Here is a 15,778-nt window from a genome sequence, read left to right on the forward strand (position 1 = left end):
CAAAAAAAATAACCAAAAACCAAGAAACCCCACAAAAAACCTTACAAACCCACAACAAAAACAAACAAACAACCACAACTGCCCCCCAAACAAACACAAAATCAGTTTTCAATGGTCAAGCTGCTGAATGTCTTAAGTTTTGACAGACTGATTGGATGTGATTAATGGCAACTGAAATTCCATTAAAACATAGAATAACCCAGGGAGAAAGGAAAGAGGTAAATGGATTTATTATTTAGGGGGAAGAGGGGCAGGATGATGTCCAGACTGACTCTAGGAAAGAAGCAAGGAAGAAAGGAAGGATCTTCTTCTCCCATAACAACATGTGATTACTCTGGGGCAGGGTGAGGCCCCATGGCCAGGATTGGCCAGGAGCCCCCCACCCACATCCCACTCACCCTTTGGCTTCAGGGGACAAGAACTGCTCCAGCCCTGCACAAGAAGCCAGGCATCTGGAGCCAGATGCAACTCTGGGCTTATCAAGCTGGCCTCAGCACTGCGCTCCCTCTCAGCTGCCTGCTTTCCCCATCACATCCTCTTAAAAAGCAAGCAAAATCATGTAGAGTTGCTGCATTCCTGACATGCTATGTAAACAGCACAAGGCCACCACCTGGAACCCCTGGCCCATCCTAATCCCAATTTACTGAAGTCAGTAAACAAGCAATTAGCTGTACTTAACTCAGTAACCTCTGGAGACTGGCCACTCTCCCACTTGCACTCATCAGCTCCTGCAGCTGAAGACTCTGGACAACAGAAAACATATTTCAGCCATTTTAATGGGTCTTTGTGTCTGATCAAACCTCACCGCGTTCTTCTTTTAAGGAAAACAGAAACCCAGATGTGGTCGGTACTTTGCATGCTGTCTTTTGATCCCTATTTTTTATACTTCCCTACTGTTTTCACTTAAATCTTGCATGTGGTTTTACACTAAGCCTCTTTCTCTTTCTATTACCAGCATTCCACCCTCCATGTGGCTTCCTCCTGCGTGCTCTTGTGGCAGTTCCGTGGCTGGTGTTGGGCACCTGTCCCAGCTGAAAGCAAATCAACTAAAAGACACATGGTTTGATCTCTGCTGGATTAGCAGAATTGGCTTTTTGAGGAGCAGCACGGATGTAGATGTGCCTGAACAACTTGAGAACTTGAACCTCTAATGCCCAGTGCAACTGCTGATGAAGGCAAGTGCTGAAATACGTCAGAGCGGCCCAGGTGGGACATATGTCCTATTCAGTTGTCCCTGGTATGGATGGCCCACGAAGAAAACTGAGCTTGACAACCTACTAAATTGCCATCAAGTGCTTGGTAGGTCAGAGAGTTCTGTAAGGTGCAGGAGGCACTTGCTTCTGAGAAACAACCCTCCCAGGGAAAACCTCTTTCCAGTAATGGCTCCTTCCCCATCCTGTATGAGATGTAGGGAGCAGCAAGTGCCCACAGGGAGGGTTCACAGCACAACTGCACTGTGGCTACGGTGGCTGCAACCAGCCAGCAAGGATTTCATGTGCATTCACTGTATCCCTAATAACAGATTGGAGTCACAGATTGGAGCTGCAGGACAGAGGGACTTCGCACATTTAGCTCCCTCTCCGAAAACAACAGCAACGCCACAGCTGTTCGAGGGGAGTGGTCCATGCCGGGGTGGAATCCACGCCTATGCTCGCCCCAGGAGCGTTTCAGCAGATGGGAGGGCAAGGCAAGTCTGATGCACACCTATTTTCCAAAGAAATTCCTAAGAAAATTGCTTTCTCTGTAAACTGTAGTCTCCTGTGCTTTCCTAAGGACAGCGAAAGGGGCTAGACGAGGGAAGTGTAACAAGGCAGGTTATAGTCAGCAGAGGCAGAAGCTCCTTCTGCTGTTTCTCCCTGGGGCAGGTCCTGAGAACACCAGCTGTTCCCAACCGCAGTTCCCCGCTGCCTTCTGGTGGCAAAAATGCATTATGGCTCTCCCTCGTGGCCCGGGATTCTCCCAAGCCGGCGCCAAGGCACTTGCACAGGGCGTGTGGTTTGGGGCCCGTCTCACACCCTTCCTGGTCTCGCCTGCCCTCCCCTCCCTGCAGAGCCGTACTAAAATTCCCCCTCTCTTCTGCAGGAAAAGGCTCTATTGTGTGCCAGGAAGGAAGGGGGTAAACAAACCCTGTGTTTTGCAGGATCCGACTCTGCCTCCAGAAATGAGACATGTCTCCAGTGCTTCTCTGCCTCGCAAGAACTCCCAGCTCCTGGCAGCCCTTTGTCAACATCCCCAAAAAGTGCAGCCACCTCGGAGACTCCGGATGCCCAGGGTTAGCTGTCAGAAATGGTGAACAGATTTCCATCCCCGGTTGCTGGGAGCAAAGCAGCCAGGAGTGAAGGGCTTATAGGATTTGCTGCTGCTTTTATTTGTCATAGACATCTCCTAGGAAAGGATTAGCTGCGGGGTCCGGAGGTGGTCCCACGCCTGCCTGGCCTCCGAAGCCCAGCAGGAACAAAGAGTGCGCTGAGGACTTTGTCACTGCCTGATGCCTGGCTGCCAAGCCATGCTGTGCCCAGGGACAGCAGTGGGTCAACACAGATGTGGCAGCAGGATGAAGGGAAGGACCACGGCAAGCCCCTGCTTCCAGCCCACTGCATGGAGCTGTGTGCAGTGAAAGCAACCTTGGCAGGTCCAACCTGGTGATCCTCCAGAATTTTCTGTGGGAATATGCTGCATTTTCTTGCATTGCTGTGGCTGGCAAAACCAAAATAACATTACAGTGATGTGTGCATTCCCTCCCTTGGTTACAGAGGAAAATTTATTTTCATTCATTTGTTATCAGTCTGAACTTCTGTCCAAAAAGTGTCTAGAAATGGGCAAAAGGTGTGCACTGTGGAGATGTGCTGGAGGTTTCTTTTATGAGAATGTCTATGTTTTTATTATATCTTGCCCAGGAGGCTCTTGAAGTGTAGGGTGAACCTGAGACACAGCTTGTGGTGTCCTTATCATCTTTGTAGACAACTGAAAACCTTTTGGGTGGGAAGCCAAGGCTGTCCACATCACCAGCAATCACCCTGAGAACCCTGCAGCCCTACCCCACACCAGAGGTCTTTGTTTTGGAGCTGCTTGTTCATGGCAAAGTAGAGACAAGGGCCCTGATAACTGTATTGACACCAAACATTTCTGCCCGTTCTGACTCATTCCAAGGGAATAGCAGAGCCTGTCCTCTAGGCTCACCTACTGAGTTTGAGCCTTGCTGCCACTGCTGTTTGATTATGGGGGAATGAGAGGAAACAATGCTTCGTGCTATTTCAGAAATCAAACAACCTTTTTTAAAAGCAAATATAGGCAAGAGCATGTCAACCTAAGAAGACAATAAGTGAGAATCTGGGATCCACAGGGTTTTCTTCCAGTTCAGAGTAAGGAGACTGAGCAGCATAGACCTAAGGGTGTGATGTTCTTGCTGTTCTTTACTGTTCTGGTTTTAGCTTCACCCCAGTCTTCAGTGCAGCTGACTGGAAAGCTGGAAATTGTTAAAACCCCATAAACATAACCATTCTAACAATGTTTCTAGGAAAAATGATGAGTCAGGGATTATGAAGCAGCCCTGTGGCTGTGTGCAAGTACAACAAGTGGTGCAGTAGTCTCTGCAGAGTTAGGAGATGCAGAAACCCAAGGGAAGGCAGAGGTGGTGATTTAGAACTGGCTGGCTATTAAAGCAAGCAGAAGTTGGGGGATGAGAGGCTTCCTTTGCTACTTGGACAGATAGGGAAATGAAGGTGGTCTAGTCAGTCACAGAACATGCTTGGCACAAGAGGCAAGGGAATGGTTAAGGTTACACAAGTGAAACATGACAGCCTTTCCTTTAATTTTCAAGTCAAATAACTCAGATCTTATCACTCGAGACTTGAATTAATCATGGGGCAAGTATTATAACTGAAAGAAATAGATCAAATTATAAAGGCAAGCTGCTACCAAGCTCAATGGAAACTTGAAAGAATGAGGAGGAATGAAGAGAGAGATCTGATTAAGATTAATAAAAATATCAGCTGTGCCTTAGGGAATGTTGGTGTTCTCAAACACAAATTCCAAAGTCAAAAATATGGCGCTTTAGTTTTCCATCAAGAAACTGGTCTAGGTAAGAGCTTGAATTCTTTCAGAGTGGGCTAAATCCTCCAAGATGAAGAGGCTGAGCTGAGCTGCCCCCTCATTTGACTTTGTAGAAACTGTGGGTTATAACTATCAAGTGCATATTAAATAAGCTCACTATTTTGATTTTACATTTCCAATTCATTTCTTTCATTGGTTCTAAATGTCTCCCCCATCAGACTCTCCTTTTTGCAAGTGCATGTACCTGGAACTGGAATCACTCACTGACTTACTTTGTAGAAGCTCAACATTCTCTTCATTTTTTTGGAGTACTTTAAGACTTTGTCCTGTGAATGGGTACATTTTTAATCTGTCCATCAACTCAGTGACAAGGGCCTTTCCTTTTGTTTCTGCTGGACAAGCCCCATCCAAGGTAAAAGTGGGCTGGGTTGTGAGCTTTCTGCAATCCTAGACAGACTTTTGTTATAGGATGTTTTCCGATATGTTTTTACAAGCACCAAAAAGAATCAGAGATCCTTTTCCTTTTATGAATATACAGATGTAAATCTGAGGCAAACTCAAAAATCCCCAAATTAAATTTGACATTAAATTTGTTTCTAATTGTTTAGTAATTTTTTTAACTGACTACAAGCCAGGGTCTGCTTTCCAGCTCTTCATAGATTTTTATATATATATTAAAAACCTGTATATATATAACAGAAATCTACCTGTATGTATCTGGATAAGAAACCCTATATTTAGGATAAAGAGGATCACTGGTATGATAAGTGTTAAATTCCAAAAGTGTTGATCATTTGAGGACTTTGGGAGTGATTTTAACTGATTTTCACAGGAATAAAAAAGAAAGTGTTCTGCAAATAGTAGCTGACTGTGTTATTGTAAATATTGAACCTCTGGAAATTATAGGTGGAGATTTTTCTGTTTGCTTTAGTAATAACTTTAACACTGGTCCCTGATAAGTGCTGTACCGAAAGACTGTATTCATTTTGCATCTCTGCAAGTACTGAACAAAAGCACTAAATTGTGATGTAAAACAGCTAATACCAGCACTCACATCAGGGCTTTCAAATAGCACAGCCCAGGCTCCTGTGTGCTGTGCTGAACTGTGCTTTGCCTCCCCAGACCCTGGATAAAAGCCTGCTCCAATCCTGCAGTGCTGGGAGGCAGGGAATGGATGCTGTCCTGCAGACTGAAGCTGGCATAGCCAGGAGGCATCAAGCACTGGCTTGGCACTGAGCATTTTCCTAACAGGAGTGGCCACCATCAAGACATGTCAAGTTAGGCAGCATCCCAGTCCTGTGCAGTATGGAGCAGATAGGTGGATGCTGGAAAATGGGTGTTCTAAAGTGTGGTGCAACAGGCAGTGGGATGGACATCCCAGTACTGTCCATCTCACCCTATTGCCATCACAGGCACAAATCTAAACCACTATGACCACATGGTTTGAGGACAAGCGTGATGGCTTCTGAGGGATTTGTATCACTAAGAAAGTCTTCCTTAGACATTGAATGTACCTCGCTATGAGAGAGCAGTGGAATTACGTCAGGAAACTGGAACAGTGGAATACTTCTTGTGTAAAGGCTACAGGAAATTCTGGAATTACAGCAGGTTCTTTCTGCCTTTCTCCCCAGCAGAGGTCCAGGGTGCCAGTAGAACAGCTCTAGCAAGGAGCTCAATAACTGCCCCATGTCACTCAATGAATCCTCTTCTTGTCAGAGCACTTACAGACACCATCTATCCTGCTTCCAGGCTTTGGGAGGCAGAGTGACCAAATTAGCATCACTTCAATTGCCATTTCAGCCTCCCAGTGGTTAAAAGCAAGGGTGTGCAGGCAAGTCTGTTATTTAGCACTGTTTCTGGTCATTAAATTCTTTTACACTATTGTGTCATGCAACAATTTCACACCCTTAAAATAAACCCAGCTTGTTCTAAAGCAAGTCCTTTGTCCCAGTGTGGGATTGGTCACCAATTTACAACTGCTGAGAGGTGGCTTCTCATGTTTGGCCAAAGCTCCCTGTTGTTGATACTTCTTAAAGGCCTCTGGGAACAGAAAGATTTTCTAACCCTGTCTGTCTGTCCTGGCATCCCAGGGCACAGCCCCTCACTGCCTGCATCTGTGGGCCAGCACTCCCACAGCTGGGGAGGATGAAGTTGCTCAGAAGATGCTGGAAGAAGACTGGTGACAGCATGGGTGTCTGGTCCCAGTGGCAGCTCTGGGACTGCTCTTAGCCCAACTTTGCAACCCAGGAGCTGGGACAGAAGGGGAAAGGCTCAGATGAAGTCTCCACTTTTGATACCTTAAATGGTGCCCCCCAACTTGAGATGCTGGGGATAGGAGGTACCTGCCCTTGCTGGGGGACAGCAGAGCTGGGTCAGCCTTCACACAGCATCTGGGTTCCATATGAGGCTGGAGCAGTCACATTCCTGTGGCAGCTCTCCCCAGGGACTGTCCCCTGCCCCACTCTCCATGCAGTTGCCACCAGTGTCAAGTACACACAGGACAGCTTGACCTTGGCCAGTCTCTGACACACAAATGCCACAGGAAATGATGGCCAGTAACCAAAAACCCTTCTGCTCCCACACTCACATCTTGCTCCCAGGACCCGTAGTTGCTGCTGTCTCCCTGGTCCTGTGCCAGCAGATGTAGTGGCTGGCTCTGTTTAATTTCTCCTTTGGAGATGAGAGCAGAAACAGAGCCTGTTTGTGTTCCTCTGTGCTCAGGGCTTTATGTAACCCAGGCAGACTCTTCACTCTGCTTCCACTGCACTTGCAGCCTCACAGCTGCAGCACGGTGTGTGCGCCTCGCCGGCAGTGTCCCACCCGGTACCTGGGCTCCATTCCCTGCCCAGCACATCACTTGGGGCATCTTCTGGGGGCATGACAGTGAAGGAGTTAAAAGAGCAGTCCAAATTATGATCTACTCTCATCCACAGCATTTGCCTTTGATTCATTCTGAAGATATATTTCAAAACTTTTGAGACTGCTGACGTCAGAGGAGCTTTACAGAAACATGCCTGTTTCCTGCCCTCGGTGCCTTCTGCCCTTGCACAAGCTTGTCCATGGGCCTCATGCTGATGTCTGGACAGTCTGTGGTCTCACCCTCTGTTTTTGTCTGGCTGAGCTGTGGCCCAGTGTTATGGGCAGGGTGACAAGAGGGCAGGACACTCATCAGGACTCGGGTTCAGGCACAGTCCCACAGCACTAAGCAAGGACAGAGGAGCAGCTCCAGTGAGGACCTATGGCAGATCTCCCCCCAAACCATCTCCTTTCCCCCAACCCCATGTGGCACAGAACTTTGGTGTGAAAAGTCACCATAATGCAGAGGGACCAATGCCCTCCTGATTGCCCCATCTGTGAAGATATGACCTTGCACAGCAACACCTCCCCACTTCAGGCAAATTCCCCTGACTCTTTCCCTGTTTCTGACAAGCCAAGAGTCTCTTCTTTGCAGGACACCTGTTAGGAATTCCAGTCTTCCCCCTGAAAAATGTCTCCTTAGAGCTGTCCTCACTCTGCCCCTCTCCAGTGCCTTTCCCAGCTTTATCTCATAACCAGGTAGGGCCAGCCAGCATCTGGTTGTGCTGGTCCAAACAAGATAGAAATGCTAAACAGCTCTATTTCTTCACCTCTATAATTTAGGAAAAGGGAAGCTGTACTCCATGACCACTCTGCAGCCTTTGATGTATTTTGATGTACCCTGTACACTTGCAATTTTTCCCCCACATCATTATAGGATAATACTAAGTGTATGTTAACATAAGAGCTTCCAAAGATGTTTGAAAGGCTTGTTTGTCCCTCTGCAAAGGGAAATCCGTCCCCGCCCTGATATATGCACTTATCACTCCAGAGATTTATTCTTCGTGCTAGCCACTTTCTGGCATTGTTCCTTTTTGTTTATTAGCTATTCCTGACTTTCTGTTGAACAAGAGGTAGGAAAATTGGCAAAACACATGGAAAAGGCTTACCTTGTGTGACAATAACACAAGACAAGGCAGGGCGAGAGAGACATTTAATTAATATTTTTAACAGATGTTGATCATAAATGAAGGGGTATAACTCATTTGCATATACCAGTGCCTTCTGATAATGAATTAAGGGGAGAGTTTTTGGCATTGCTTTTATACTAATGTGCCCTCCAGTCAGACTTAAGGTGTATATGGGTAAAGCTCACCAACCCCATCAGAAGAAAGCTTTAAAAAAATATCTCCAAACTATCCCTAAATAAATGAGTATATATATTCTTTCCAAAGACTTGGCTTTCCATCTTGCTTTTTAGAAAATTACTTTGTATGTTTTCCCTGTTTGATCTCTAAAGTGAAGCCCTTCACCTTTACTGAGATGAGAAGTGCTGTCAATAGGTGCTTGGCTGTGGTCCTGCTCCATGCAGTAGTAGCATTCAAACAGCCCAGAGATTGGTTTGGCCCCTAGAAATTTTGCTATAACTAAATATTTGTGAACATTTATGTGATCGCTTTGATCCACCATAGATATATAAATGCCAGGAATATGGTCTGAAATCAGTCTTGATGAACAGGCTAAGGCACATCTCCAATACACACTGAGTTTGTACTCCAAGAGGTGAGTTGTATAATGCCAACCTGGATGTTGCTGATAAAACCAACCACCTGCTCTTTTACTTTGTGAAAGGAGGAACCTCTGGATAGATGCTCATTTTAGGAAGATATGGTAATTCTTGTTATGCAAAGTTTTTATGGTTATTTCAAAATGCAGATCCCAGGACACATTTCAAAGCACTCAGGAGATCTCAGCCAGCTCATGGCTTGCTCTGAGTCCTGTTGGGAATCACAGAGCAGAAATTGTATGCAGCTGTTCTGCAGTTCCTGGGAACATGTGGCCAGTTGTGCCTTCCTAAGGGGAAAAATAATGAATTGGGGTTTTTTCTTGCCATATTTTTAGCCTGTCCTTCCTTTCACAGATGGAAAATCCAAGAATTCCAGGAAAATCACAACACATGTTAGTCTAAGAGAAGCCTCCATGGGAATGAATGGGAATTCAGGAGGGCGCATCGCCAACCCCACCACCCCACCCTGAGGAGCTGTACTTAAACAGACTTGAGTTACTGGGAGCTGAGCTCTCTTTCTTTCTCTTGAACTAGAAAAATTCTTTCTTCTCTGTGAGAAAAAATTCTTTTGAATAAACCCTCCCCTCTTTTTTTTTCTGTGCGGTTGTTACAAAGACAGTAGTTGTTCTCACAAGCAGTTCCACAGTCACGGGTTTGGATATCCACAGTGGCTGCAAAAGGATTCAGAGGAAAGGAAGCACAAGTATGACCTGCATTAGAAAATACTTCCATATTTGTGCAATAGGATTGGAAGAACAAGGCACCTCCATGCTTCACAGCTGAAGGGTAAGTAGCTCATCTGCAAAATGTTCTCCCTTCCACTGACAGAAAGGTCTCAAGCTGTTGTACGCTCCTGAAATACATTTCCAGGGAATCTTACTGCATGTAATGGTGCTGGACTCAGCACTGCTGGCTTCTCCTTGCCCTGCTGCTCCGGGCAAGTAATAGGTGCTGCAAACTCTATGGATGCTTAGAACTCCTCCAAGGCATTGTGTTGATCATTTTTCTCCCCAAAGATTATTTTTAATCCGTATTGGTATCGCAGTCCACCTCAAAGTGCATCCCTGCAGTGAAAATTAGGAGGCAGAAAGGATTACTGGCTGCAGGAAGAGGTGGCAGAGGCAACCATGGGCACAGAGTAATGCCTCCAGTGATGACTCAGTGGGAGGTGTGAGGACTTTGGTCTGTGCCGTTTGATGCAGGGACACATTCACAGGGCATAACCTGGAGTGCAGAGCTGGGGACTGGGAGAGGGTTACAGCATTTCAGTAGCTCCTGCTCAACAAATCCATCCTGAGGTGCACCTAGGACTGCAGGATTTGTCTTTGCCTAGAAGGGAACTGGTCCGTGTCAGCCTCGGAGGGTAAGGTTTTGCAATCCACTGCGGTCCACAGGTGTGGAGGCTGCTCACCTGTGACAGTCTGTCATCCAGGGGCATTTGGTGCTGGGACCGGGGTACTTGTGCCTCTTCCTTGTAAGCACTGAGGGAGAATTGAAAATAAAACGAGTTCTGATGGTGAGAAACAGGGACAAGAAAAACGTTGTGCTCTTCAGGAGTTTAAAAACAGCTTGAAAAATTATGCTTATGGAGGATGGAGGAGGAGGGGGGAGACATCTGTGCTTGTTTATTCATTCATATTTCTGTTGGCCTTTATTATATTTAGACCATGCTAGATGATGACACTGGAAGTGTTTTGTGTCTGATGATGATCTGGAGACCAGGAACGCTCTATGGCAGCCTGTGCAGCTCCTCCTGGCCAAGATTCCATCACACACATTTCACACTGTTGATGCAGCTTACACTGCACTGTCATCTGATGGAGGTGTAAACTCAGATCTTTTCTGTTCAGTTGTTTTCTTTATTTTCTTTCACTAACAGTCTGTTATCAGACAGGGGCAGAGGGAAATCAAACATCGTTAAGCACTGCAAGACCTCTGCCCTTCTTGAGCTGACACAGGGGAGTTCTTAATTTCTTTGACAACTAAATAGAAGAAAACAAAACACAATGTTCCTCATATTTCTAAACAGTCACTGCAATGAAAAAGGTTCAATTCTGAAATAAAGGAATTAATCTTAGAGCTGGTGTTTGAAAAACAATGGGCTGTGTATTTGATATTTGGAAAAATACTAAGCTGGGACATTGTTATAGCCATTTCGGGTGCCTTTACACCTTAGAGAGAGGCAGAAAACCAGAACCAGCATATTGCTTCTTAGAAAGCCTATCAAAGACATCAGGCATATGATGTAATTTCTGTAAACTGCTTTAATATAACTTTCTATATAGTGGTGTTCAACGATCACTTTGTGTTAATCCGCTTTCATTTTTCCCTGGTCTGATGGGAGAATTCTTCAAATTAAGGGAGAGGAAGGAAGCAAACCTGGTGGTCCCAGCAGCTTTTGTCTGTGCCAGCTTTGTGCTGTTAGATGGGAACTAAATAAATGGGTCTCTCCTGACACGTGAAAATGTAATTTTCTTTTTGCTATGTCCTGATGAATTCTGCAGGTTTTCCTCACAAAGAACTCACTCTGGTGTTTATGATGAGAATTCATTGGGCTGAGGATTGATCAGAAGCCTTAAATGCACATCTCCCAGCCTTTCTGGGACAAGGGCTGGCTCTGAAACTCCCTTGGTGGCTGACAGTCATTCTGCAGGACCCATCATCAGATAAAATATCACTGTGCAGGACAGATCTAAAGACCTTTTATACTTTATCACATCCTGTCTTACCCTCTCAGAGGGTTTTTCATGCAGGGGCTTTATTCGAGGCTGTCTCAGTGTTATGGCCCGAAGTCATTCTCTGTGCCCAACACATGCTATCCAGAGTCTGTGTCGGATTATGTACACAGGGATATATACCTTGGAATGCTGCCTGTGCTCTGGCGTGACTTAGCCCAAGCAGGGCTTTGGTACCTCCTGCAACATCATCGAAAGGGATATGCCTTGGCCTAAAGCAGATGCCCTGGGGGGTGTGGATTAGTGGGCTATTGAGGTTTGTCCATCCATTCAGTTCCCAGTTCCCTTATCTCTCACATTTGTCTCTCTCTTGGCTTTTCCACTTCCTCATAACTCTGTTCCTGGAAAAGTGTGGGTGGGAACGGAAATACTCCATTAAGCCTGTCTCCACTGATTTACATTTCCACAGTGCATATGATAATGGGCAAGCCAGGCTCCTCCTGGGTGTCAGTAACACACACAAAATCTTTGCTTTGTTTGTTCAGTTAGAACAAATCTAGGCTGCCAGCTACCATTGCCAACTGCCACATCAGGAAGGACTGAACCTGGCCAGAGGAACTTCTGATCAAGAAATAAGATTTTCTAGGGTCGGGAGAAGTCAGTATGTTGGATCAGATTCATTGGCTGGCTGCTGTGACAGTCCTGGGAGTCCTGGAGCAAGGTAGGGACCATCGGATGTGTGTGCTCAAATACTTGCTGGATCAATCTGCTGTAACTCCACTGATTTTTTTTTTGCTTTCATATTTAATGTCTCCTGTGGCACTGGCACTGCTTTTCAGACAGTGAACTGAGATCTTGTCTGGGTTCTGGAAAACATTCAACCAAATGGTGAATGGGAAGCCCTTTCTCTGAACTGACCTACCCCCTCCATTCAGAAAGTTTTTGGTAGATCCTTCCCTCTACAAACATGTAGGATTTCCCTCTTTGGGCTTACAGCAGCTCCTGCAGTGCATGAATATGTGAGCATACAAAGAGCTCTGCGATGTGAAAAGGTGGAAGGATGGGCTGTGGTGGATCACATGGAACATCTCCCAGCCATGGGTCCACATTGCATGACAATTTAATTCAGTGTTTGGGTGGCTTATCTGTGGCATTAGTTCCATCCCTACACATATATCAGAATTCAGAAGGGGAAAAAAAATCAAAGATTGAAAAAACCTTGAAATTGTCAGTAACAAAGTGCATCTGAATTGTGTAACAATTTCTGTAGAAATTACCATCTGCTCATTATGCAAGAAAGCAGCTAACACTGGTGGTACATGACTGTATATTCCTTGCTTCAGTACAGCTCTGGGTCATTCATTTTGCTTACCTAAAAGGTACCTGGGACTTTACTCTAACTTTCTCTGCTATGCGGGGGTGTGGGGCTAGGAGGAGACTGCAGATCTTTTTCCCCAGCCTCTGGCGAGCTCCTGACCCCACCTTGACTGACCACTGCTACTTTTCTCTCTTTTGCTGCAGCCTACTTCTTCCTCCAGGTGATCTATTCTAGGAGGTTGTTTGGCATTTCACCTCCAAAGATCTCAGGCCCTCCTGAATTTGAAAGGATCTTTCGAGCACAGTAAGAAACTCCTCTTACCTGACGTTTGTCAGATCTCGTGTAATCACACTGCCTTTCCCCTGCTTTGCTATTCCTTTCCTGGGACTGTAATTAAACAATTACTCACTTCCCTCGAGGTTAATTAATGGGCTGAAGAGTCAGCATCAGGATTGGGTTGGGTCTTGAGTCCTAAACCAGCCATTGCTGAGAGAAAGTACACAGGAATCTGCTGTACAGTGAGGGGCTCCTAAAGACATAAACCTTGGTGCCTGAGACTTAGGTTGGTTTTCTCCAAGTGGTGTCCAAACCTCAGGCACCTTCAGCCCTGCTCTGAATCTCACTCACGGGGAAGGACAAGTTCCCAGAGAGATCTCAGCTGGAGCTGGGATGAGGATAATCCACCATCTCTGCTGTGACTTCTGTGCTAGGGCTGCACTGGGGAGGGAGGAGCTTCCACTTTTGTTGTAGCTGACCACTGGAAAAAAAGCAACTGAGTAGCTGGAGCTGGATCCCCTCAGCCATCCCGTTCTTTGCTCCTTCACCAGCCTAGACTCAGCTTCATCCAGCATCTTCTGGTGCTACTCTGCCTTTGGGAGGGCAGGGTGTGGCATACAAACAATCCCAACAGTTATGTGCTCCCTCCAACTCCTGCACAAAGCCCAGGCTGCTCTGGCCTTATTTGCTCGAGGCTTTGGGACATTGACAACAGGGTTTGAGCTGCAGAACTTGGGAAGGAGCAGTGCAGTGGTTCATAGAGCCTTTCTGTGCACAGTCAGACCTGGGAGTCTTTTACTTAATTTCTTGTGCCCTGGAGACCCTTCCACTGTTTGATTTCTGTGAATAAAGCTGGGACAGGAACTGTGGGGGAAGGTGCAAGCCTGGAGGCTTTTTATGACAACATCAGGTCTAAAAAGCAAAAGCCTCCAGGGTTTGGAAACTGCTAGGGGAAGCAAAAGAGGAAGAACTTACTTCCTTTCCCTAGTTTATGACCTTTCTCTTTCCTGCCAGGGTGAACTCCTCTGAGTATTTTCCCATCTTCCTGGCGCTTCTGTGGCAGGCTGGACTCTTCTTCCATCAAGGTGAGAATATCCCATTACCTGGTTTGTCACTGGATCTGTTCCCCTGGGTGCTGCCTCAGTTCTCAGGTCCTGCTCAACGTCTGAACAATAAATTCAGCAGTAATTCTGTCTCTGATGGGACGGTAGAGCCAGAGGACACAGAGTCTCTATTCCTTCACTTTGGGCTACCTCCTTGGTTCCAAGTAGCTCTGAAAAGCTTTTGGAGATGATCACCGTCGTCTCTCCTAATCACAGGTCTGGCTGCAGCCTTGGGTCTGCTCTATCTCTGTGCCCGCTACTGCTACTTTATGGGATACAAGACATCATCCTCAGAAAGGTAAAAACAGTCACACGCACTCTTGCATGCTCTTACACACTTACACACTCTCACACTCTTGCACACACACACTGATACACTCTTGCACACACACACACACACACACAGAGCAGGACTCAGGGGAGCACAGGGTAACCCTTGAGGGGTTTGTATTTGGGAACATAATGTGCTTTGGGGAAGCTCAGGACTCTTGGGTGCTTTGGGGTTCCTGCGTGACTCAGCCTTGTCTCTGTGGCATAATGTGAACATGGATACAGGGCTGGGCAGCAACACAGGTACTGGACAAGGCTGGAGCTTCCCCAAGCCCTTTTGGGTATGTGTGTTTGCTCTCTTGAGGTGCAAGCAGGGCATGGGACCCCACGCAGGAGGCAGGGGACAGCCAGGAGATGCCTTTCCACCCCACTTCTGCAGGGAGGAAGGGGCTGTTCCCAGGTGGGAAGCTCAGTGTCAGCAGCTGCCTCTCTCCCACCAGGCTCGCCCCGATGTACTTCAGCGCTGGAGTTCTCTGGATTCTCATTGCAATGTCAGCCCTGGGCATCCTGCATTTCTTCCTCTCTCACTATGTAGGGCTGAACATCCTCCAGCTTCTCACGGCATGACCCACTCCTCTGTCCCTCATCACTGTCCTCATCTTCAAGTGCTGCCCCCTCCTGCCTGCCTTAACAGACCACCTGCAAATCAACAGCCCCCTGTGAGAAATCCACCCTCACCTGAACTTTTAACACCTCCTTGCTCACTGCCCAGCACTGGCAGGAACTGCTGAGCTCTTCGGGAGATATTTTTCCCCCATGGCACTTTGTGTGCCAAGTGCTCCACATATGGTGGCTCCATTGTGTCTGATGCAGAAACAACAATCCAAAACAAGGACAGTTTTAGAAAAACTGGACATATAAAAGCAATTTCTTCTCAGTCTGAGTTTCCCAGTGAGTTGCCAAAGGGAAGTGCCATGTGTTGCCCATTCTCCAGCAGCTCTGCCTTCAGCCCATGGCACAGAACATGGATTCATGCCAGTTTTCCAAGGTGCACACCTAAGGAAGGTATTTGTTTAGAACTAGATGTGGGTCGAGACATAACAAAAGAGGTGAGGGATAAACTGGAGCAGCCACCAACATGTTGTGTAAAAGTCTATTAGTGCCCTCATGCTGGTTATCAGCCACTGCTGTAAATCGGACTGTGCAGACTCATCACCACTGCTGCGTGTGCCACTTCGAACTCAGCCCCGCGACAACGGGCACAAATAAAAGGTTACTGAACTTGCTGAAGTGGGTGTCTCGTTGTGAGTCTGCAGCTAGCAGAGAACACAAACATGAGTGTGTGAGTGCAAGGTGGCTGCCTTTGTTTCTCTGATGTGCAGTCCAAGGCAGCCTGCAACCCTGGGAGCCATGGGAGGAGAGCTCTGAGGAGGGAGAAGCTGATTTTTGGAGACGTTGAGCTCATGGATTGAGTGCTGAGCCACTCAGCACCAAAAAGTGG

General features: G+C 46.7%; 1 protein-coding gene and 1 long non-coding RNA gene across 6 annotated transcripts; both read left to right on the forward strand.

Annotated features, from left to right (window-relative positions):
* Positions 1 to 427: 427 nt before the first annotated feature.
* LOC138118325 (uncharacterized) lies at positions 428 to 5,767 on the forward strand. Of its 3 annotated transcripts, none has more exons than XR_011155094.1 (4): positions 428 to 843; positions 956 to 1,299; positions 1,523 to 1,687; positions 2,083 to 5,767. It is a non-coding gene; the product is annotated as an uncharacterized lncRNA (long non-coding RNA). The 3 variants fall into 3 exon arrangements; XR_011155093.1 differs by having other exon boundaries at positions 440 to 843; positions 956 to 1,175; positions 2,083 to 5,766; XR_011155095.1 differs by having other exon boundaries at positions 441 to 843; positions 956 to 1,175; positions 2,141 to 5,766.
* Positions 5,768 to 9,268: 3,501 nt separating this feature from the next.
* Positions 9,269 to 15,567, forward strand: LOC138118026 (leukotriene C4 synthase-like). Of its 3 annotated transcripts, none has more exons than XM_069028776.1 (6): positions 9,269 to 9,421; positions 11,856 to 12,031; positions 12,832 to 12,931; positions 13,919 to 13,989; positions 14,224 to 14,305; positions 14,778 to 15,567. In XM_069028776.1, the coding sequence occupies exons 2-6, from the start codon at positions 11,974 to 11,976 to the stop codon at positions 14,902 to 14,904; spliced, it is 438 nt and encodes a 145-aa protein (XP_068884877.1). In that variant the 5' UTR covers positions 9,269 to 9,421; positions 11,856 to 11,973; the 3' UTR covers positions 14,905 to 15,567. The 3 variants fall into 3 exon arrangements, with proteins under 3 accessions (XP_068884877.1, XP_068884879.1, XP_068884876.1); XM_069028778.1 differs by lacking the exon at positions 9,269 to 9,421 and adding an exon at positions 9,939 to 9,998; XM_069028775.1 differs by lacking the exon at positions 9,269 to 9,421 and having other exon boundaries at positions 11,690 to 12,031.
* Positions 15,568 to 15,778: the final 211 nt, after the last annotated feature.

This window comes from Aphelocoma coerulescens, chromosome 13, assembly GCF_041296385.1.
Source record: "Aphelocoma coerulescens isolate FSJ_1873_10779 chromosome 13, UR_Acoe_1.0, whole genome shotgun sequence".
NCBI classification, from domain to species: Eukaryota; Metazoa; Chordata; class Aves; order Passeriformes; family Corvidae; genus Aphelocoma; species Aphelocoma coerulescens.

Coding starts and splice junctions, on each gene's coding strand:
- LOC138118026 (XM_069028776.1), top strand. CDS start 11,974: ATGTTGGATCAGATTCATTGGCTGGCTGCTGTGACAGTCCTGGGAGTC. Junction 12,932..13,918: donor GAAAGGATCTTTCGAGCACA/GTAAGAAACTCC, acceptor CTTTCCTGCCAG/GGTGAACTCCTCTGAGTATT. Junction 14,306..14,777: donor AAGACATCATCCTCAGAAAG/GTAAAAACAGTC, acceptor CTCTCCCACCAG/GCTCGCCCCGATGTACTTCA.